This window comes from Macaca fascicularis, chromosome 3 (genome assembly GCF_037993035.2).
Source record: "Macaca fascicularis isolate 582-1 chromosome 3, T2T-MFA8v1.1".
In the NCBI taxonomy this organism is placed as follows: Eukaryota; Metazoa; Chordata; class Mammalia; order Primates; family Cercopithecidae; genus Macaca; species Macaca fascicularis.
Genome location: NC_088377.1, coordinates 106,465,749 through 106,489,454, shown reverse-complemented (window position 1 = coordinate 106,489,454; position 23,706 = coordinate 106,465,749). Strand labels below are relative to the sequence as shown.

General features: G+C 38.2%; 1 protein-coding gene across 1 annotated transcript in view; it reads left to right on the top strand.

The window, feature by feature from the left end:
* The window catches only part of STK31 (serine/threonine kinase 31), a 130,794-nt gene that overhangs the window by 73,396 nt on the left and 33,692 nt on the right, over positions 1-23,706 (top strand). The window contains exons 12-15 of the mRNA XM_005549980.5: positions 9,651-9,830; positions 10,291-10,407; positions 11,663-11,782; positions 12,814-12,945. Coding sequence (XP_005550037.3) covers positions 9,651-9,830; positions 10,291-10,407; positions 11,663-11,782; positions 12,814-12,945 — 549 coding nt within the window. The remainder of the gene's footprint in view (positions 1-9,650; positions 9,831-10,290; positions 10,408-11,662; positions 11,783-12,813; positions 12,946-23,706) is intronic.

The following is a 23,706-nucleotide window of genomic DNA, read 5'->3' as shown; positions in this document are numbered from 1 at the left end:
GTTCCATTGGTCTATATCTCTGTTTTGGTACCAGTAGCATGCTGTTTTGGTTACTGTAGTCTTGTAGTATAGTTTAAAGTCAGGTAGGATGATGCCTCCAGCTTTGTTCTTTTGGCTTAGGATTGTCTTGGCAATGTGGTCTCTTTTTTTGGTTCCATATGAACTTTATAGTATTTTTTTCCAATTCTGTGAAGAAAGTCATTGTAGCTTGATGGGGAGGCATTGAATCTATAAATTACCTTGGGCATCATGGCCATTTTCACAATATTGATTCTTCCTATCCATGAGCATGGTATGTTTTTCCATTTGTTTGTGTCTGCTTTTATTTCACTGAGCAGTGGTTTGTAGTTTTTCTTGAAGAGGTCCTTTACATCCCTTGTAAGTTGGATTCCTAGGTATTTTATTCTGTTTGAAGCAGTTGTGAATGGGAGTTCATTCATGATTTGGCTCTCTGTTTGTCTGTTACTGGTGTATAAGAATGCTTGTGATTTTTGCACATTGATTTTGTATACTGAGACTTTGCTGAAGTTGCTTATCAGCTTAAGGAGATTTTGGGCTGAGACAATGGGGTTTTCTAAATATACAATCATGTCATCTGCAAACAGGGACAATTTGACTTCTTCTTTTCCTAACTGAATACCCTTTATTTCTTTCTCTTGCCTGATTGCCCTGGCCAGAACTTCCAACACTATGTTGAGTAGGAGTGGTGAGAGAGGACATCCCTGTCTTGTGCCAGTTTTCAAAGGGAATGCTTCCAGTTTTTGCCCATTCAGTATGGTATTGGCTGTGGGTTTGTCATAAATAGCTCTTATTATTTTGAGATACGTTCCATCAATACTGAATTTATTGAGAGTTTTTAGCATGAAGGACTGTCGAATTTTTTCAAAGGCTTTTTCTGCATCTGTTGAGATAATCATGTGGTTTTTGTCTTTTGTTCTGTTTATATGCTGGATTACTTTTATTGATTTGCGTATGTTGAACCAGCCTTGCATCACAGGAATGAAGCCCACTTGATCATGGTGGATAAGCTTTTTGATGTACTGCTGAATTCAGTTTGCCAGTATTTTATTGAGGATTTTTGCATCGATGTTCATCAGGGATATTGGTCTAAAATTCTCTTTTTTTGTTGTATCTCTGTCAGGCTTTGGTATCAGGATGATGTTGGCCTCATAAAATGAATTAGGGAGGATTCCCTCTTTTTCTGTTGAGTGGAATAGTTTCAGAATGAGTGGTACCAGAGCCTCCTTGTACCTCTGGTAAAGTTCGGCTGTGAATCCGTCTGGTCCTGGACCTTTTTTTGGTTCGTAGGCTGTTAATTATTGCCTCAATTTCAGAGCCTGCTATTGGTCTATTCAGGGATTCAACTTCTTCCTGGTTTAGTCTTAGGAGGGTGTATGTGTCCAGGAATTTATCCATTTATTCTAGGTTTTCTAGTTTATTTGTGTAGAGGTGTTTGTAGTATTCTCTGATGGTAGTTTGTATTTCTGTGGGGTCAGTGGTGATATCCGTTTTATCATTTTTTATTGCGTCTATTTGATTCTTCTCTCTTTTCTTCTTTATTAGTCTTGCTAGTGGTCTATCAATTTTGTTGATCTTTTGAAAAAACCAGCTCCTGGATTCACTGATTTTTTGAAGGTTTTTTGTGTCTCCATCTCCTTCAGTTCTGCTCTGATCTTAGTTATTTCTTGCCTTCTGCTAGCTTTTGAATGTGTTTGCTCTTGTTTCTCTAGTTCTTTTAATTGTGATGTTAGGGTGTCAATTTTAGATCTTTCCTGCTTTCTCTTGTGGGCATTTAGTGCTATAAATTTCCCTCTACACAGTGCTTTAAATGTGTCCCCGAGATTCTGGTACATTGTGTCTTCATTCTCATTGGTTTCAAAGAACATCTTTATTTCTGCCTTCATTTTGTTATGTACCCAGTAGTCATTTAGGAGCAGGTTGTTCAGTTTCCATGTAGTTGAGTGGTTTTGATTGAGTTTCTTAATCCTGAGTTCTAGTTTGATTGCACTGTGGTCTGAGAGACAGTTCGTTATAATTTCTGTTCTTTCACATTTGCTGAGGAGTGCTTTACTTCCAACTTATGTGGTCAATTTTGGAGTAAGTGCAGTGTGGTGCTGAGAAGAATGTATATTCTGTTGATTTGGGGAGGAGAGTTCTGTAGATGTCTGTTAGGTCCACTTGGTGCAGAGTTGAGTTCAATTCCTGGATATCCTTGTTAACTTTCTGTCTCATTGATCTGTCTAATGTTGACAGTGGGGTGTTAAAGTCTCCCATTATTATTGTATGGGAGTCTAAGTCTCTTTGTAAGTCTCTAAGGACTTGCTTTATGAATCTGGGTGCTCCTTTATTGGGTGTATAGATACTTAGGATAGTTAGCTCTTCTTGTTGAATTGATCCCTTTACCATTATGTAATGGCCTTCTTTGTCTCTTTTGATCTTTGTTGGTTTAAAGTCTGTTTTATCAGAGACTAGGATTGCAACCCCTGCCTTTTTTTGTTTTCCATTTGCTTGGTAGATCTTCCTCCATCCCTTTATTTTGAACCTATGTGTCTCCGCGTGTGAGATGGGTCTCCTGTATACAGCAGACTGATGGGTGTTGACTCTTTATCCAATTCTCCAGTCTGTGTCTTTTAGTTGGACCATATAGTCCATGTACATTTAAGGTTAATATTGTTATGTGTGAACTTGATCCTGTCATTATGATATTAGCTGGTTATTTTGCTCGTTAGTTGATGGAGTTTCTTCCTAGCATCAATGGACTTTACATTTTGACATGTTTTTGCAATGGCTGGTACCGGTTGTTCCTTTCCATGTTTAGTGCTTCCTTCAGGATCTCTTGTAGGGCAGGCCTGGTGGTGACAAAATCTCTAAGCATTTGCTTGTCTGTAAAGGATTTTATTTCCCCTCACGTATGAAACTTAGTTTGGCTGGATATGAAATTCTGGGTTGAAAATTCTTTTCTTTAAGAATGTTGAATGTTGGCCCCCACTGTCTTCTGGCTTGTAGAGTTTCTTCCGAGAGATCTACTGTTAGTCTGATGGGCTTTCCTTTGTGGGTAACCCGACCTTTCTGTGTGTGCCCTTAACATTTTTTCCTTCATTTCAACTTGGTGAATCTGACAATTATGTGTCTTGGAGTTGCTCTTCTCGAGGAGTATCTTTGTGGCATTCTCCGTATTTCCTGAATTTGAATGTTGGCCTGCCTTGCTACACTGGGGAAGTTCTCCTGGATAATATCCTGCAGAGCATTTTCCAAGTTGGTTTCAATTTCCCCATCACTTTCAGGCACACCAATCAGATGTAAATTTTGTCTTTTCACATAATCCCATATTTCTTGGAGGCTTTGTTCGTTTCTTTTCACTCTTTTTTCTCTAAACTTCTCACTTGATTTCATTCATTTGATCTTCAATCACTGATACTCTTTCTTCCAGTTGATTGAGTCGGTTACTGAATCTTGTGCACTTGTCACATAGTTCTCGTGTCATGATTTTCATCTCTATGAGTTCGTTTATGGACTTCTCTGCATTGATTATTCTAGTTATCCAATCTTCCATTCTTTTTTGAAGGATTTTAGTTTCTTTGCACTGGGTATGTAGTTCCTCCTTTAGTTCTAAGAAGTTCGATCGACTAAAGCCTTCTTCTCTCAACTCGTCAAAGTCATTCTCTGTTCAACTTTGTTCCATTGCTGGTGAGGAGCTGTGTTCCTTTGGAGGGGGAGATGTGCTCTGATTTTTTGAATTTCCAGCTTTTCTGCATTGCTCTCCTCATCTTTGTGATTTTATCTGCCTTTGGTCTTTGATGATGGTGACGTACTGATGGGGTTTTGGTGTGGGTGTCCTTTCTGTTTGTTAGTTTTCATTTTAACCCTCATGACCTTCAGCTGCAGGTCTGTTGGATTTTGCTTGAGGTCCACTCCAGACCCTGTTTGCCTGGGTATCAGCAGCGGAGCAGAAGATAGAATATTGCTGAACAGCAAGTGTTGCTGTCTGGTTCTTGCTCTGGAAGCTTTGTCTCAGAGGTGTACCCAGCCGCGTGAGGTGTGAGGTGTCAGTCTGCATGTAGTGGGGGATGTCTCCCAGTTAGGCTACACAGGAGTCAGGGACCCACTTGAGCAGGCAGTCTGTCCGTTCTCAGATCTCAACCTCCGTGCTGGGAGAACCACTGGTCTCTTCAAAGCTGTCAGACAGGGACATTTACCTTTGCCAAGGTTTCTGGTGCTTTTTAGTTAGCTATGCCCTATCCCCAGAGGTAGAGTCTACAGAGGCCGGCAGACCTCCTTGAGCTGTGGTGGGCTCCACCCAATTCGCGCTTCCCAGAGGCTTTGTTTACCTACTTAAGCCTCAGCAATGGTGGGCGCCCCTCCCTCAGCCTCGCTGCTGCCTTGCAGTTAGATCTCAGACTGCTGTGCTAGCAATGAGGGAGGCTCCGTGGGCGTGGGACCCTCCTGGCCAGATGTGGGATATAATCTCCTGGTGTGCCGTTTTCTAAGACCCTTGGTAAAGCAAAGTATTAGGGTGGGAGTTACCCAATTTTCCAGGTGTTGTGTGTCTGAGTTTCCCTTGGCTAGGAAAAGGAATTCCCTTCCCTCTTGCGCTTCCCAGGTGAGCCAGTGCCTTGCCCTGCTTCAGCTCTTGCTGATTGGGCTGCACCCACTGACCAGCACCGACTGTCCGACACGCCCCAGTGAGATGAACTTGGTACCTCAGTTGAAAATGCAGAAATTGCTTTGTCTCTGGCTGCAGCCCGACCTTCAGGTCTCCTCTTCACTGCTCTGTGCCCTATTATCCTGGAGGCCCAGTCTCTGTGGCGCTGTGACCTGCAGGTATTGGGAGATCCACAGCTAAAACGCCAGGACCCCCTGGAAGCCTAGAAATGGTCTTCAGACAATCGGTAATAACAAACTCCTCCAAGCTAAAGGAGGATGTTCGAACCCGTCACAAAGAAGCTAAAAACATTGAAGAAATGTTCAACAAATGCCTAACTGTAATAGACCGTGTAGAGAAGAGCTTCAGTGACCTGATGGAGCTGAAAACCATGACACAAGAAATACGTGATGCATATATAAGCTTCAGTAGCAAATCTGATCAAGTGGAAGAAAGGGTATCAGTGATTGAAGATCAAATGAATGAAATGAAGCAAGAGGAGAAGTTTAGAGAAAAACAACTAAAAAGAAATGAACAAAGCCTCCAAGAAATATGGGACTATGTGAAAAGACCAAATCTACATCTGATTGGTGTACCTGAAAGTGACAGGGAGAATGGAACCAAGTTGGAAAACACTCTTCAGGATATTATCCAGGAGAACTTCCCCAACCTAGCAAGGCAGGTCAACATTCAAATTCAGGAAATACAGAGAACACCACAAAGATACTCCTCGAGAAGAGCGACTCCAAGACACATAATTGTCAGATTCACCAAAGTTGAAATGAAGGAAAAAATGTTAAGGGCAGCCAGAGAGAAAGGTCGGGTTACCCACAAAGGGAAACCCATCAGACTAACAGCAGATCTCTCAGCGGAAACTCTACAAGCCAGAAGAGAGTGGGGACCAATATTCAACATTCTTAAAGAAAGGAATTTTCAACCCAGAATTTCATATCCAGTGAAACTAAGCTTCATAAACGAAGGAGAAATAAAATCCTTTACAGACAAACAAATGCTGATCGATTTTGTCACCACCAGGCCTGCCTTACAAGAACTCCTGAAGGAAGCACTAAACATGGAGAGGAACAACCGGTACCAGGCACTGCAAAAACATGCCAAATTGTAAAGACCATCAATGCTAGGAAGAAACTGCATCAACTAACAGGCAAAATAACCAGCTAACATCATAATGACAGGACCAAATTCATACATAACTATATTAACCTTAAATGTAAATGGGCTACATGCCCCAATTAAAAGACACAGACTGGGAAATCGGATAAAGAGTCAAGACCCACCAGTGTGCTGTATTCAGGAGACCCATCTCATGTGCAGAAACACACATAGGCTCAAAATACAAGGATGGAGGAAGATATCCCAAGCAAATAGAAAACAAAAAGAAAAAGCTGGGGTTGCAATCCTGGTCTCTGAAAACACAGACTTTAAACCAACAAAGATCAAAAAAGACAAAGAAGGCCATTACATAATGGTTAAGGGATCAATTCAACAAGCAGAGCTAACTATCCTAAATAGATATGCATGCAATACAGAAGCGCCCAGATTCATAAAGCCCTTAGAGACCTACAAAGAGACTTAGACTCCCACACAATAATAATGGGAGATTTTAATATCCCACTGTCAACATTAAACAGATCAATGAGACAGAAAGTTAACAAGGATATTCAGGAATTGAACTCAGCTCTGCACCAAGTGGACCCAATAGACATCTACAGAACTCTCCACCTCAAATCTACTGAATGTACATTCTTCTCAGCACCACATCACACTTATTCCAAAATTGACCACATAGGTGGAAGTAAAGCACTCCTCAGCAAATGTAAAAGAACAAAAAGTATAACAAACTGTCTCTCAGACCACAGTGCAGTCAAACTAGAAATCAGGATTAAGAAACTCATTCAAAACTGCCCAACTACATGGAAACTGAACAACGTGCTCCTGAACGACTACTGGGTACATAATGAAATGAAGGCAGAAATAAAGATGTTCTTTGAAACCAATGAGAACAAAGACACAACATACCAGAATCTCTGGGACACATTTAAAGCAGTGTGTAGAGGGAAATTTATAGCACTAAATGCCCACAAGAGAAAGCAGGAAAGATCTAAAATTGACACCCTAACATCACAATTTAAAGAATTAGAGAAGCAATAGCAAACACACTGAAAAGCTAGCAAAAGGCAAGAAATAACTAAGATCAGAGCTGATTTTTTTAAATGGGCTTCATTGATGTTATTGCAGAGGACATGATTTTTTTTTTTTTTAATGGCCACAGAGTATTCCATGATGTTTATGTGCCATATTTTGTTTTTTTTACTAAATCTTTTATTTTATCTTTGGACACTGGGTCTCGCTTATTGCCCAGGCTAGATTGCCATGATGTGATTTTGGCTTACTTTAGTCTCAGCTTCCCAGGCTCAAGCAATTCTCCCTTACCTCATCAAGTAGCTGGGACTACAGTGTGGATTACCATGCCTGGCCACTTTTTCTTTTTGTATTTTCCATGTAGACAAGATTTTGCTATTTTTTTCAGGCCAGTCTCAAACTTCTAAGCTCAGGCAATCCACCTGCCTCGGCCTTCCAGAGCTCTGGGATTGCAGGCATGAGCCACCGCTTCTGACCATACCATATTTTCTTTATCCAGTCTACCATTGATAGGCATATAGGGCCTGTCCATGTCTTTGCTATTGTGAATAGTGCTGCAATGAACATGCATGCGGATGTGTCTTTATAATAATTTATATTTCTTTGGGTATATACCCAATTATCAGGTTCCTGAGTCAAATGATAATTCTCTTTTTAGTTCTGTGAGGAATTGCCACACTGATTTTTACTGTTGTTGAACTAATTTACACTCCCACCAGTGAGTATAAGCATTCCTTTTTCTGTGAAACCTTGGTAGCATCTGTTATTTTTTGACATTTTTAAAATAGCCATTCTGACTGATGTGAGGTGGTATCTCATTGTGGTTTTTCTTTTAATTTCTTTCTTTTTTTTTTTTTTTTGAGTTGGAGACTGACTCTGACTCTGTCACCCAGGCTGGAGTGCAGTAGCACGATCTCGGCTCATTGCAACCTCCGCCTCCCAGGTTTAAGCGATTCTCCTGTCTCAGCCTCCTGAGTAGCTGGGACTACAGGTGCCCACCACCATGCCAGGCTAATTTTTGTATTTTTATTAGAGACAAGGTTTCACCATATTGGACAGGCTGGTCTCAAATTCCTGACCTTGTGATCTGCCTGCTTAAGCCTCCCAATGTTCTGGGATTACAGGTATGAGACACCGTGCCAGCTTCTTTTTAATTTCTTTAATGATCACCTATGAGCTTTGTTTTTCATATGCTTGTTAGCCACATGTATGTCTTCCTTTGAAAAGCATCTGTTCATGTTTTTTGCCTGCTTTTTAATGAGGTTTGTTTTTTTTCTTATAAACTTGTTTAAGTTCTTATTAATTCTGGATATTAGACCTTTGTCAGAGGCAAAGTTTGCAAATATTTTCTTTTCTTCTGTAGGTTGTCTGTTTATTCTGTTGATAGTTTCCTTTGCTGTGAAGAAGCTCTTTATTTTAAATAGGTCCCATTTGTCAACTTTTGCTTTTGTTGCAATTGCTTTTGGTAGCTTCATCCTCAAGTGTTTGCAGGTTTCTATGTCTAGAACAGTAGCTTTTAGGTTATCTTGCAGGGTTTCTTATAATGTTTTACATTTAAGTCTTTATGTTGAGTTGATTATTGTATATGGTGTAATTAAGGGGTTCAGTTTAAGTGTTCTACATAGTACAAGTTAGTTATTCCAGCACCATTTATTAAATAGAGAATTTTTCCCCCCCCAAAAAAAAAAAAAAAAAAAAAAAAAAAAAAAAAAAAGAAAATGCAGAAATCACCCGTCTTCTGTTTCGCTCACTCTGGGAGCTGGAGGCTGGAGCTGTTTGTATTAGGCCATCTTGGGCGCCCCCCCTCCAATTCTTTATTACATTAAAAAAATGTATTTATTATTGTTATTTATTTGTTTATTTGCTTTTATTTAATTATTATTAGTTTTTTTTTTGCCCACCTGCCCCAACAAACGCAGCCAGGCCAATTCATTTAGAAAATACCTTTAAGTGCAGTCAAGTGCTGCATGGTTTGGTCAATGATGGACTGCATATATGGTGGTGGTGCCATAAAATTATAGTACTTATTTTTACTGTACCTTTTCTATGTTTAGATAGGCAATTGTTGTTACAGTTGCTTACATTATTCAGTACAGTAACAGGCTGTATCTAGGAGCAGTAGGCTATAGAATGTAGTTTGGTTGTATCGTAAACTGTATCATCTAGGTTTGCATCAATACACTCCATGATGTTTGCATAATGATGAAATTGCCTCATGTTGCATTTCTTAGAAGATATTTGTGTCGCTAAATGATGCATGATTGTCCATATATATGTTTAATGTCTTTACTTAATTAGAATTATTTGTATATTTTGGCATGTAGTTTATTTTTTTTTTTAGCAATAGGTCTTAGAAACTTTCATGGCAGGACAAACAGTAGTGATTCTTATGATAGACAAGAGAGACTCAGAAGGGTGATAGGGGTAGAGGGTGGTGGATGTTGAGAAGTTAATTGGTTCAGTGTACATTTGGATGATAGATACACTAAAGCCCAGACTCTACCACTACACAATATATCCATGTAACAAAATTACTCTTTTACCCAATAAATTTATACAAAAAAGTTAGGAAAATAGGGTAATTTCTACTTAATTAAAAACTGTAAGGATATAAAGCTTTCTATTTGTAACTAATTCACTTAATAAACTTTACTGTTATGGTCCAAATAAACCACCTTCTAGGTAGGTTTTTGTTTTCATCTCTGTCTGATGATTCTAAGTTGTATTTATGAAATTCTCAAGAATGGGGATTCAGCATACTGCTTTTCTGCGCCTTAGATCCTAACACAGTGCTTGAATCCTGAATGAGTTAATAAACTTTAATAAACAGAAGTGTATCTCTCTGCAGGATTTGTCAGTCTCTTTAGAAGCAGTGTATGGAGAAGCCAAAGAAGGAGCAAATTCTGATGAAATACTTAAAAAATTTTATGACTGGAAGTGTGATAAAAGAGAGGAGTTCACCAATGTTAGAAGCGAAACAGACGCTTCTCTGCAGCGTCTGGTAGCATGGTTCCAAAGAACCTTAAAGGTAATAAAAGCTCCTGCCCTGTTGTGTTTGTAGCATAAACCAGGGAATATATATTTTAAAAATCACTACTTTGTTCAAGAGCTGACATCGTCTACCTACTATGTATCAGATTTAAACTTGCCACCTTACCAGTCAAGGTTCTTTATTAGCTTTTAGTCAGATTGCTCCTTTTATTAGCCTCAAAAAAATCGTATCAGTCTTGTTCCTCCTTTTTCTCAACTTTTCCTGAGGATTGTCCTCTTCCCTCTCTTAACCATTTATTTTCTTACGGTTTGCTATGCATATGTACCTTTTTCCTTTCAGTGCATAAATTTTATGAGGGTAGGCACTTTTTTTTATGCATTCTTATTTCTTTTACATTGTCCAGGGTATAGCTTAATACTCTGCTTCAGGTATTAAGGCATAATGCATGCTGATTGAATTAGATGAGATGTTTCATGTGTTTATTTTTGCAAATGAGGTTTTTGACCTATCGATGGAAGAACCACTGATTTCTGAAGACGCAGTTGATAATATTGATGAAATCCTAGAGAAGACTGAGTCGAGTGTCTGCAAAGAGCTGGAGATAGCTCTGGTTGTGAGTATCGATATTCTTTATTTTTGTTGCCTTTGAAGCAGTGTGGTTTCCTTTCATGGTTAGAAAGTATTAACCAATAAGAGAGTTTTTCTTGCTAGTTAGAAGGTATTAAGACTGATCTTAGCTTTCTTCTAATAGGCTTGTTTGAAAGAGTAACCATGTCAAGTTCTAATCCAAACACAATGCAAAGTTTTATTCTTAGGTGACGTTTTTGTTTTAATAGGACATTTCACATAAAAAATCTGTTTAATTCTAAGAAAACCGCTCTTAATTTGAGTGAACAATCTGTCTAAATCATTTGATTCTTGAGTCTGTCATACCCAATGACTATAAGAAGAGACTCTTTAGAGTTTGTGAAAACTTAAAATCTGAGAGAGATCTGAAAGTTGACACACAAGATGGATTCGTCATCCTCTTTCCTTTCACCATTGTGTATATTCTTTGTTACTGTGTCAAGGTAAAAATTAGTGTAGCTACTCCAAAGGGTGTTTTGTAATTTTATTTATTGCTCACTGGGACTCTTTCCCAGTTATTCAGGCTGCTTTCCAGTGTTTCAGTGGTTAGGCTTCTCATTTTCTTGTTTTTTCTTTTTTTTTTACTTTTTATAATTTTATTCATATTGGCATTAAAAATACATTAAGAAGTTTTATATTGTTAAATAGTCCTGATTTAGATAGTTTTGTCAGAGTTGGTTTTAGAGGTAGTTGTTAACAGGCTATTTCTAAAAGTAAGGTGTTGAAGGTCTATATGTTGTTTATAGTTCTTATATTTAGCATATTAGTATCCCTGATTTCCATTAATGCCCTTACTCCACACAGCTTTGGGAATAATGGTGTAATAGGGGTAAAGTTTCCCATATGAATGGCTTTGCTTTTTTTAGAGAGACAGTGTCTTGCTCTGTCGCCCAGGCTGGAGTGCATTGATGTGATCCTAGCTCACTGCAGCCGTGAACTCCTCAATCTCCCTGCCTCAGCCTCCCTTGTAGCTAGGACTACAGGTGAATACCACTGTGCTCAGTTAATTAAAAAAATATTTTTTAGGGACTGGGTCTCACTATGTTGCCTGGCCTCCATATGAACATCTTTGATATCTGTCTTTCTTCTGTCTAGGAAAACATTCGTGTTTAAGAACTGTTTTGAAATCATTACAGAAATCCGTTAAAGGCATAATTTTGAAGTTTATCTATTGTTATTGGAGACTTTAGCTCTTTTGGATATTCCTTTGTGTATAATTCTATGTGTGTGATTTCCTTTAGGATCAAGGTGATGCAGACAAGGAGATAATTTTAAATACATATAGTCAAGTACTGCAAAAGATTCGTTCAGAGGAAAGGCTCATTGCCACAGTACAAGCTAAGTACAAGGACAGTATTGAGGTTTGATTATGCTTTCTCTTATTGATCTTATAAATTGATGCTTTGAACTTTTTAACACTTAAATTTTTCTCTTGTTAATACTCAGTGTCAGTAAATTATCTATTATTACTAGAATTCACTATCAACTGGAAATGGTGATTTTTGATGATATAAATATATCAAATTTTAAAATTATTTTAAATCTTTTATTTTCTTATGTCTATGAGAACCACAACCATTAACATCATTTTCTTTTTGTCTGTACACATCTACTGTAGATAATTTGCTATATACAGAAAGATAAGAAATAAAACATTGCTTATAATTCCCTTAGCCTAAGAGATAATTTTAGAGTAGTTACTGGATGTGCATCTATATGTTTGTGAGCATATATATATATGCATCGCATTGTTTTGTAAGTTATTTCAAACATACTTTCTTCATGTAATGGTATATTATGAACATTTTTCTATATGATTAATGATTTTTCTATACTGTCATCTTGAGTGACCAAATCCTCATCCCTATGTAGATGTACAGCAACATTAACCATTAACCTTTCATGTGTGTTGGACATTAAGGTTACTTCCAATTTTTTCTACCATAAATAACACTGTACATATGTTTGTGCATAATTTTGTTTTGTTTTTATTTCTCAGATTTCTAAATTCTATAAATTACTGAGTTAAAAGGAATGGACATTATTAAAACTTGATACATATTTTCAAACCACTTTTGGGAAAGATGATTTCAGTTTACATCCTCACTAGAAATTCCTTTTTCATCCATACTAACAATGTGTGTTTTATTGTATGTCTCAGTTTGAAATAGTACTTTTGTCTTTGCTACTTTGAGTGCTGGAACTGATATTCTAAATAGAAACATGGATAAAAGGAAATCCATTGAATTATCTTGTTGAAAAATAAAGATTTTCTTAGTATCTCAACCTGAACTCAGTAAATACTAGTTGAATCTTAACAGATAAATAATAAATGATCACTGTTCAATATTTTTCTTATGTGTTTGAAAATACGTAACTTTTGTTTACTTAGTTTAAAAAGCAGCTTATTGAATATTTAAATAAGAGTCCCAGTGTAGATCACTTGCTGTCCATTAAGAAGACATTGAAAAGCTTAAAAGCTCGACTGAGATGGAAATTGGTTGAAAAGAATAACTTGGAAGAGGTAAGGAAACAGTTGATTCTTACTGATCTTCATGTGCATCTCATTTTACTTGGTCTCTGCTTCATAAAAATAATGCATAAATACACTCTTTAAGAGAGCCATTACATTCACAGTTTTATATACTTTATCTTGTTTTCTGTGTATATAAATAAAATTGAGATTATAGTAATAGTGTAAAAATTGTCCTATATCATTAAATATTCTTTAAAAACATTTTCCTAGGTTGCCTTGGTTTTTAGTAACGAACGTTTTAGAGTAATTTTAAAAGCTCTTTTGGCTTGGACTGTTAGAATGTTTATTGTAATACCAACTTGCTACATGCAGGTGACAGGGTACTCCCTCAAAGGTAGCGTTTTGTCATAAAGTATTTTTAAGATCATGGTATCTTTTGTTAACTCCCTTTTTATGGATAGATGTAATATTTCTTGCAAGTATTTTAAGTTGTTTTTATATGATAATAGAACTGGAAGGATTAGGATGCCCTAATCTGGACTAACTTCTTCCTTTAGGCTTGAAACTTTGTGAGTAAGATGGTAATACTTTGTGTTCCCTTGAGTATTTGATTTATGTACAACAAGGATCTGTGTTATGCCTTTAATCCAATTTGAATTATCTGTCTTCTACTTCTGAGCACTGAATTGGGAGTGGAGTGGGGACTATTCTAGAACTAATATCATAATCGAGGAGCTTTCTAGTTTTATTCTATTCTGGGCTTTGGGGAAGTTTTTTTTTTTGGTCTGAGTTTTCAACTTTTGGAGAAATCTGACTTTTATTATACTTGAAATTCTGGGATACATGTGCAGAATGTGCAGGTTTGTTAGATAGGTATACATGTGCCATGGTGGTTTGCTGCACCCACCAACCCATCACCTACATTAGGTATTTCTCCTAATGCTATCCCTCCCCTAGACCCCCACCCCTTGACAGGCCTGGTGTGTGATGTTCCCCTCCCTGTGTCCATGTGTTCTCATTGTTCACCTCAAGTTATGAGTGAGAACATGTGGTGGTTGGTTTTTTGTTCCTTTGTTAGTTTGCTGAGACTGATGGTTTCCAGCTTCATACTTGTGCCTGCAAAGGACATTAACTCATCCTTTTTTATAGCTGCATAATATTCCATGGTGTATATGTGCCACATTTTCTTTATCCAGTCTATCATTGATGGGCATTTGGGTTGGTTCCAAGTCTTTGCTATTGTGAACAGTGCTGCAATAAACATACGTGTGCATGTGTCTTTATAGTAGAATTATTTATAATCCTTTGGGTATATACCCAGTAATGGTATTGTCAGGTCGAATGGTATTTCTGGTTCTAGATCCTTGAGGAACTGCCACACTGTCTTCCACAGTAGTTGAACTAATTTACACTCGCACCAACAGTGTAAAAGTGTTCCTGTTTCTCCACATTGTCTCCAGCATCTGTGTTTCCTGACTTTTGTGTATGTGTGTGTGTGTTTGTATGTTGCCTATGTTGTTCTTTTTTTTTTTCTCTTCATTGTTATACTTGTAAGTTCTAGGGTACATGCCCACAACATGCAGGTTTGTAACGTAGGTATACATGTGCCATGTTGGTGTGCTGTACCCATTTACTCATCATTTACATTAGGTATTCCTCCTAATGCTATCGCTCTCCCTGCCCCCCACCCCACAGCAGGCCTCAGGGTGTGGTGTTCCCCGCCCTGTGTCCAAGTGTTCTCATTGTTCAATTCCCACCTATGAGTGAGAACATGCAGTATTTGGTTTTCTGTCCTTGTGATAGTTTGCTCAGAATGATGGTTTCCAGCTTCATCCATGTCCCTGCAAAGGACGTGAACTCATCCTTTTTTATGGCTGCTTAGTATTCCATGGTGTATATGTGCCACATTTTCTTAATTCTGTCTATTATTGAAGGACATTGGGGTTGGTTACAAGTCTTTGCTATTGTGAATAGTGCTGTAATAAACATATGTGTGCATGTGTCTTTACTGTAGCATGATTTATAATCCTTTGGGTATATATCCAGTAATGGGATGGCTGGATCAAATGGTATTTCTAGTTCTGGGGCCTTGAGGGATTGCCACACTGTCTTCCACAATGGTTGAACTAGTTTACACACCCACCAACAGTGTAAAAGCGTTCCTATTTCTCTACATCCTCTCCAGCATCTGTTGTTTCCTGACTTTTTTTTTTTTTTTAAATTTATTTATTATTATTATACTTTTAAGTTGTAGGGTACATGTGCATAACGTGCAGATTTGTTACATATGTATACTTGTGCCATGTTGCTGTGCTGCACCCATCAACTCATCATTTACATCAGGTACAACTCCCAATGCAATCCCTCCCCCCTCCCCCCTCCCCATGATAGGCCCCGGTGTGTGATGTTCCCCTTCCTGAGTCCAAGTGATCTCATTGTTCAGTTCCCACCTATGAGTGAGAACATGCGGTGTTTGGTTTTCTGTTCTTGTGATAGTTTGCTAAGAATGATGGTTTCCAGCTGCATCCATGTCCTTACAAAGGACACAAACTCATCCTTTTTGATGGCTGCATAGTATTCATGGTGTATATGTGCCACATTTACTTAATCCAATCTGTCACTGATGGACATTTGGGTTGATTCCAAGTCTTTGCTATTGTGAATAGTGCTGCAATAAACATACATGTGCATGTGTCTTTATAGCAGCATAATTTATAATCCTTTGGGTATATACCCAGTAATGGGATGGCTGGGTCATATGGTACATCTAGTTCTAGATCCTTGAGGAATCGCCATACTGTTTTCCATAATGGTTGAACTAGTTTACAATCCCACCAACAGTGTAAAAGCGTTCCTATTTCTCCGCATCCTCTCCAGCACCTGTTGTTTCCTGACTTTTTAATGATCGCCATTCTAACTGGTGTGAGATGGTATCTCATTGTGGTTTTGATTTGCATTTCTCTGATGGCGAGTGATGATGAGCATTTTTTCATGTGTCTGTTGGCTGTATGAATGTCTTCTTTTGAGAAATGTCTGTTCATATCCTTTGCCCACTTTTTGATGGGGTTGTTTGTTTTTTTCTTGTAAATTTGTTTGAGTTCTTTGTAGGTTCTGGATATTAGCCCTTTGTCAGATGAGTAGATTGCAAACATTTTCTCCCATTCTGTAGGTTGCCTGTTCACTCTGATGGTAGTTTCTTTTGCTGTGCAGAAGCTCTTTAGTTTAATTAGATCCCATTTGTCAATTTTGGCTTTTGCTGCTGTTGCTTTTGGTGTTTTAGACATGAAGTCTTTGCCCATGCCTATGTCCTGAATGGTACTACCTAGGTTTTCCTCTAGGATTTTTATGGTATTAGGTCTAACATTTAAGTCTCTAATCCATCTTGAATTAATTTTCGTATAAGGAGTAAGGAAAGGATCCAGTTTCAGCTTTCTACTTATGGCTAGCCAATTTTCCCAGCACCATTTATTAAATAGGGAATCCTTTCCCCATTTCTTGTTTCTCTCAGGTTTGTCAAAGATCAGATGACTGTAGATGTGTGGTATTATTTCTGAGGACTCTGTTCTGTTCCATTGGTCTATATCTCTGTTTTGGTACCAGTACCATGCTGTTTTGGTTACTGTAGCCTTGTAGTATAGTTTGAAGTCAGGTAGCGTGATGCCTCCAGCTTTGTTCTTTTGGCTTAGGATTGTCTTGGAGATGCGGGCTCTTTTTTGGTTCCATATGAACTTTAAAGCAGTTTTTTCCAATTCTGTGAAGAAAGTCATGGGTAGCTTGATGGGGATGGCATTGAATCTATAAATTACCTTGGGCAGTATGGCCATTTTCACGATATTGATTCTTCCTATCCATGAGCATGGTATGTTCTTCCATTTGTTTGTGTCCTCTTTGATTTCACTGAGCAGTGGTTTGTAGTTCTCCTTGAAGAGGTCCTTTACATCCCTTGTAAGTTGGATTCCTAGGTATTTTATTCTCTTTGAAGCAATTGTGAATGGAAGTTCATTCCTGATTTGGCTTTCTGTTTGTCTGTTACTGGTGTATAAGAATGCTTGTGATTTTTGCACATTAATTTTGTATCCTGAGACTTTGCTGAAGTTGCTTATCAGCTTAAGGAGATTTTGGGCTGAGACAATGGGGTTTTCTAAATATACAATCATGTCATCTGCAAACAGGGACAATTTGACTTCTTCTTTTCCTAACTGAATACCCTTGATTTCTTTCTCTTGCCTAATTCTAGCTGGTATGAGATCATATTTCATTGTGGTTTTTGATTTGCATATCTCTGATGACCAGTGATGAACATTTTTTCATGTGTCTATTGGCTGCATAAATGTCTTCTTTTGAGGAATGTCGGTTCGTATCCTTTGCCCACTTTTTGGTGGGGTTGTTTTTTTCTTCTAAATTTGTTTGAGTTCTTGGTGGATTCTGGATATTAGCCTCCAGCTTTGTTCTTTTGGCTTAGGATTGTCTTGGCGATGCTGTCTCTTTTTTGGTTCCATATGAACTTTAAAGTATTTTTTTCCTATTCTGTGAAGAAAGTCATTGGTAGCTTGATGGGGATGGCATTGAATCTATAAATTACCTTGGGCATTATGGCCATTTTCAGGATATTGATTCTTCCTCTCCATGAGCATGGAATGTTCTTCCATTTGTTTGTGTCCTCTTTTATTTTGTTGAGCAGTGGTTTGCAGTTCTCCTTGAAGAGGTCCTTCGCATCCCTTGTAAGTTGGATTCCTAGGTATTTTATTCTCTTTGTAGCAATTGTGAATGAGAGTTCCCTCATGATTTGCTCTCTGTTTGTCTATTATTGGTGTATAGGAATGTTTGTGATTTTTCCACATTGATTTTGTATCCTGAGACTCTGCTGAAGTTGCTTATCAGCTGAAGGAGATTTTGGCCCGAGACAATGGGGTTTTCTAAATATACAATCATGTCATCTGCAAACAGGGACAATTTGACTTCCTCTTTTTCTGATTGAATACCCTTTATTTCTTTCTCTTGCCTGATTCCCCTGGCCACAACCTCCAACACTATGTTGAGTAGGAGTGGTGAGAGAGGGCATCCCTGTCTTGTGCCAGTTTTCAAAAGGAGTGCTTCCAGTTTTTGCCCATTCAGTATGATATTGGCTGTGGGTTTGTCATACATAGCTCTTATTATTTTGAGATATATTCCATCAATACCTAGTTTCTTGAGAGTTTTTAGCATCATGAAGTGCTGTCGAATTTTGTCGAAGGCTTTTTCTGCATCTGTTGATATAATCATGTGGTTTTTGTCGTTTATTCTGTTTATGTGATGGATTATGTTTATTGATTTGAGTATGTTGAACCAGTCTTGTATCTCAGGGATGAAACTGACTTGATCGTGGTGGATACGCTGTTTGACATGCTGCTGGATGCGGTTTGCCAGTATTTTATTGAGGATTTTTGTATCAATTTCATCAGGGATATTGGTCTAAAATCCTCTTTTTTTGTTGTGTCTCTGCCAGGCTTTGTTATCAGCCAGGCTTTGTTATCAGGATGATGCTGGCTTCATAAAATGAGTTAGGGAGGATTCCGTCTTTTTCTATTGATTGGAATAGTGTCAGAAGGAATGGTACCAGCTCCTCTCTGTACCTCTGGTAGAATTTGGCTGTGAATTTGTCTGGTCCTGGACTTTTTTTGACTAGTAGGCTATTAATTATTGTCTCAATTTCAGAGTCTGTTATTGGTCTATTTAGAGATTCAACTTCTTCCTGGTTTAGTCTTAGGAGGGTGTATTTGTCCAGGAATTTTTCCATTTCTTCTAGATTTTCTAGTTTGTTTGCATAGAGTTGTTTATAGTATTATCTGATGGTAGTTTGTGTTCCTGCGGCATCAGTGGTGATATCCCCTTTATCTTTTTTTTGTGTCTATTCTTCTCTCTTTTCTTCTTTATTAGTCTTGCTAGCGGTCTATAATTTTGTTGATCTTTTCAAAAAACCAACTACTGGATTCATTGATTTTTTGAAGGGTTTTTTTTTTTTGTGTCTCTGTGTCCTTCAGTTCTGCTCTGATCTTAGTTATTTCTTACCCTCTGTTAGCTTTTGAATTTGTTTGCTCTTGCTTCTCTAGTTCTTTTAATTGTGATGTTAGGGTGTTGATTTTAGATGTTTCCTGCTTTCTCTTGTGGGCATTTAGTGCTATAAATTTCCCTCTACACACTGCTTTAAATGTGTCCCAGAGATTCTGGTACGTTATGTCTTTGTTCTCATTGGTTTCTGAGAACATCTTTATTTCTGCCTTTATTTCGTTATGTACCCAGTAGTCATTTAGGAGCAGGTTGTTCAGTTTACATGTGGTTGTGCCGTTTTGAGTGAGTTTCTTAATCCTGAGTTCTAATTTGATTGCACTGTGTTCTGAGAGACAGTTTGTTGTGATTTCTGTTCTTTTACATTTGCCGAGGAGTATTTTACTTTGAACTATGTGGTCAATTTTGGAATAAGTGTGATGTGGTGCTGAGGAGAATGTATATTCTGTTGATTTGAGGTGGAGAGTTCTGTAGATGTCTATTAGGTCTGCTTGGTGCAGAGCTGAGTTCTATTCCTGGATATCCTTGTTAACATTCTGTCTCAGTGATCTGTCTAATATTGACAGTGGGGTATTATAGTCTCCCATGATTACTGAGTGGGAATCTAAGTCTCTTTGTAGGTCTCTAAGGACTTGCTTAATGAATCTTGGTGCTCCTGTATTGGGTGCATAGATACTTAGGATAGTTAGCTCTTCTTGTTGAATTGATCCCTTTACCATTATGTAATGCCCTTCTTTATTATTATTATTATTTTGATATTTGTTGGTTTAAAGTCTGTTTTATCAGATACTAGTATTGCAACCTCTGCTTGTTTTTAACTTTCCATTTGCTTGGTAAATCTTCCTCCATCCCTTTATTTTGAGCCTTTGTGCATCTCTGCATGTGATATAGGTCTCCTGAATACAGCACACTGATGGGTCTTGAATTTTTATCCAATTTGCCAGTCTGTGTCTTTTAATTGGGAATTTAGCCCATGTACATTTAAGGTTAATATTGTTATGTGTGAACTTGATCCTGTCATTATGATATTAGCTGGTTATTTTGCCTTTTAGTTGATTCAGTTTCTTCGTAGCATCGATGGTCTTTACAATTTGGCATGGTTGCATGGTTTTGCAGTGGCTGGCACTGATTGTTCCTTTACATGTTTAGAGCTTCCTTCAGGAGCTCCTGTAAGGCAGGTCTGATTGTGACAAAATCTCTCAGCATTTGCTTGTCTGTAAAGGATTTTATTTCTCCTTTGCTTGTGAAGCTTACTTTGGCTGGATATGAAATTCTGGGTTGAAAATTATTTTCTTTAAGAATGTTGAATATTGGCCCCAACTGTCTTCTGACTTGCGGAGTTTCTGCCAAGAGAGCCACTGTTAGTCTGATGGGCTTTCCTTTGTGGGTAACCTGACATTTTTTCCTTCATTTCAACCTTGGAGAGTCTGACAATTGTGTCTTGTGGTTGCTCTTCTCAAGGAGTATCTTTGTTTGTGGTGTTCTCTTTATTTTCTGAATTTGAATGTTGACCTGCCTTGCTAGGTTGGGGAAGTTCTACTGGATAATATCCTGAAGAGTGTTTTCCAACTTGGTTCCATTCTCCCCATCACTTTCTGGTACACCAATCAAACTGTAGAATTGGTCTTTTTGCGTAGTCCCATATTTCTTGGAGGCTTTGTTTGTTTATTTTTACTCTTTTTTCTCTAAACTTTTCTTCTCACTTTATTTTATTAATTTGATCTTCAATCACTGATATCCTTTCTTCCACTTGATCTAATCAGCTATTGAAGCTTCTGCATGCATCACTTATTGATATTTGTTGGTTCTCGTGCCATGCTTTTCAGCTCCATCAGGTCATTTAAGGTCTTCTCTTCACTATTCATTCTACTTAGCCATTTGTCTAATCTTTTTTCGCTTCGTTATGGTGGGTTCGAACATCCTCCTTTAGCTCGGAGAAATTTTTTATTACCAATCTTCTGAAGCCTATTTCTGTCAGCCAAATTCTACCAGAGGTACAAAGAGGAGCTAGTACCATTCCTTCTGAAACTATTCCAAACAACAGAAAAAGAGAGACTCCTCCCTAACTCATTTTATGAGGCCAGCATCATCCTGGTACCAAAACCTGGCAAAGACACAACAAAAAAAGGAAATTTCAGGCCAATATCCCTGATGAACATTGATGCAAAAATCCTCAATAAAATACTGGCAAACTGAATTCAGCATCACATCAAAAAGCTTATGCACCGCAATCAAGTTGGCTTCATCCCTGGGATGCAAGACTGGTTCAACGTATGCAAATCAGTAAACATAACTCCTCACATAAACATAAACAATGACAAAAACCATGATTATCTCAATACATGCAGAAAAAGACTTCAATAAAATTCAACACTGCTTCATGCTAAAAATTCTCAATTAACTAGGTATTGATGGAATGCATCTCAAAATATTAAGAGCCATTTATGACAAACCCACAGCCAATATCATACTAAATGGGAAAAGCTGGAAGTATCCCTTTGAAAACTGTCACCAAGACAAGGATGCCCACTCTCACCACTCCTATTTAACCTAGTATTGGAAGTTCTAGACAGGGCAATCAGGCAAGACAAAGAAATAAAAGGTATTCACATGGGAAGAAAGGAAGTCAAATTGTCTCTGTTTGCAGATGACAGGATTGTATATTAAGAAAACCCCATCGTCTCAGCCCAAAAACGTCTTGAACTGATAAGCAACTTCAGTAAAGTCTCAGGTTACAAAATCAGTGTGCAAAAATCACAAGCATTCCTATACACCAATAATAGAGAGCCAAATCATGGGTGAACTCCCATTCGCAATTGCTACAAAGAAAATAAAATGCCTAGGAATACAGCTAACAAGGGATGTAAAGGACCTCTTCAAGGAGAACTACAAACTACTGTTGAAGGAGGATACAAACAAGGAGGATACAAGAGAGAATACAAACAAATGGAAAAAAATTCCATGCTCATGGATAGGAAGAATCAGTATCATGAAAAGGGCCATACTGCCCAAAGTAATTTAGAGATTCAGTACTATCCCCATCAAGCCACCACTGACTTTCTGTACAGAATTTTTTTTAAAAACTACTTTAAATTTCATATGGAACTGGTGTGCCGTTTGCTAAGACTGTTAGAAAAGCACAGTACTGGGGCAGGAGTGTCCCGTTTTTTCAGATACTGTCTGTCACACCTTCCCTTGGCTAGCAAAGGGAAATCCCCTGACTCCTTGTGCTTCCTGGGTGAGGTGATGCCCACCCTGCTTTGGCTTGCCCTCCATGGGCTGCACTCACTATCCAACCAGTCCCAATGAGATGAACCAGGTACCTCGAACCGGGGGGAGCCTACAGCAGCTCAGCAAGGCCTCTACCTCTGTAGACTGCACATCTGGGGACAGGGCATAGCTGAACAAAAGGCAGCAGAAATTTCTGCAGACTAAATGTCCCCATCTGACAGCTCTGAAGAGATCAGTGGTTCTCCCAGCATGGTGTTTGAGCTTGGAGAATGGACAGACTGCGTCCTCAAGTGGGTCCCTGACCCCATGTGAGACACATCTTTATTTCTGCCTTCATTTTGTTAGGTACCCAGTAGTTATTCAGGAGCAGGTTGTTCAGTTTCCATGTAATTGTGTGGTTTTGAGTGAGTTTCTCAATCTTGAGTTCTGCTTTAATTGCACTGTGGTCTGAGAGACTGTTGGTTATGATTTCTGTTCTTTTGCATTTGCCGAGGAGTGTTTTACTTCCAATTATGTGGTCAATTTTAGAATAAGTGCGATGTGGTACTGAAAAGAATGTATATTCTGTTGATTTGGGGTGGAGAGTTCTGTAGGTGTCTACTAGGTCCACTTGGTCCAGAGCTGAGTTCAAGTCCTGAATATCCTTGTTAATTTTCCATCTCATTGGTATGTCTAATATTGACAGTGGGGTATTAAAGTCTCCCATTATTATTTTGTGGGAGTCTTAGTCTCTTTGTAGGTCTATAAGAACTTGCTTTATGAATCTTGGTGCTCCTGTATTGGGTGCATATATATTTAGGATAGTTAACTCTTCTTGTTGCACTGATCCCTTTACCATTATGTGATGCCTTTATTTATTTATTTATGATATTTATTGGTTTAAAGTCTGTTTTATCAGATACTAGGATTGCAATGCCTGCTTTTTTTTGCTTTCGATTTGCTTGGTAAATATTCCTCCATCCCTGTATTTTGAGCCTATGTGTGTCTTTGCATGTGAGATGGGTCTCCTTAATATAGCACACCGATGGATCTTGACTCTTTATCCAATTTGCCACTCCCTGTGTTTTAATTGGGGCATTTCATCTGTGTACGTTTCAGGTCAATATTGTTATTTGTGAATTTGATCCTGTCATTATGATACTAACTGGTTATTTTGCCCATTAGTTGATGCAGTTTCTTCATGGTGGTGATGGTCTTTACAATTTGGTATGTTTTTGCATTGGCTGGAACCAGTTGTTCCTTTCCATATTTAGTGCTTCCTTCAGGAGCTCTTGTAAGGCAGGTCTGATTGTGACAAAATCTCTCAGCATTTGCTTGTCTGTAAAGGATTTTATTTCTCCTTTGCTTGTGAAGCTTACTTTGGCTGGATATGAAATTCTGGGTTGAAAATTATTTTCTTTAAGAATGTTGAATATTGGCTCCCACATGCTTCTGGCTTTTTAGGGTTTCTGCAGAGAAACTGCTGTTAGTCTGATGGGCTTCCCTTTGTGGATAACCTGACCTTTCTCTCTGGCTCCCCTTAATATTTTTTCC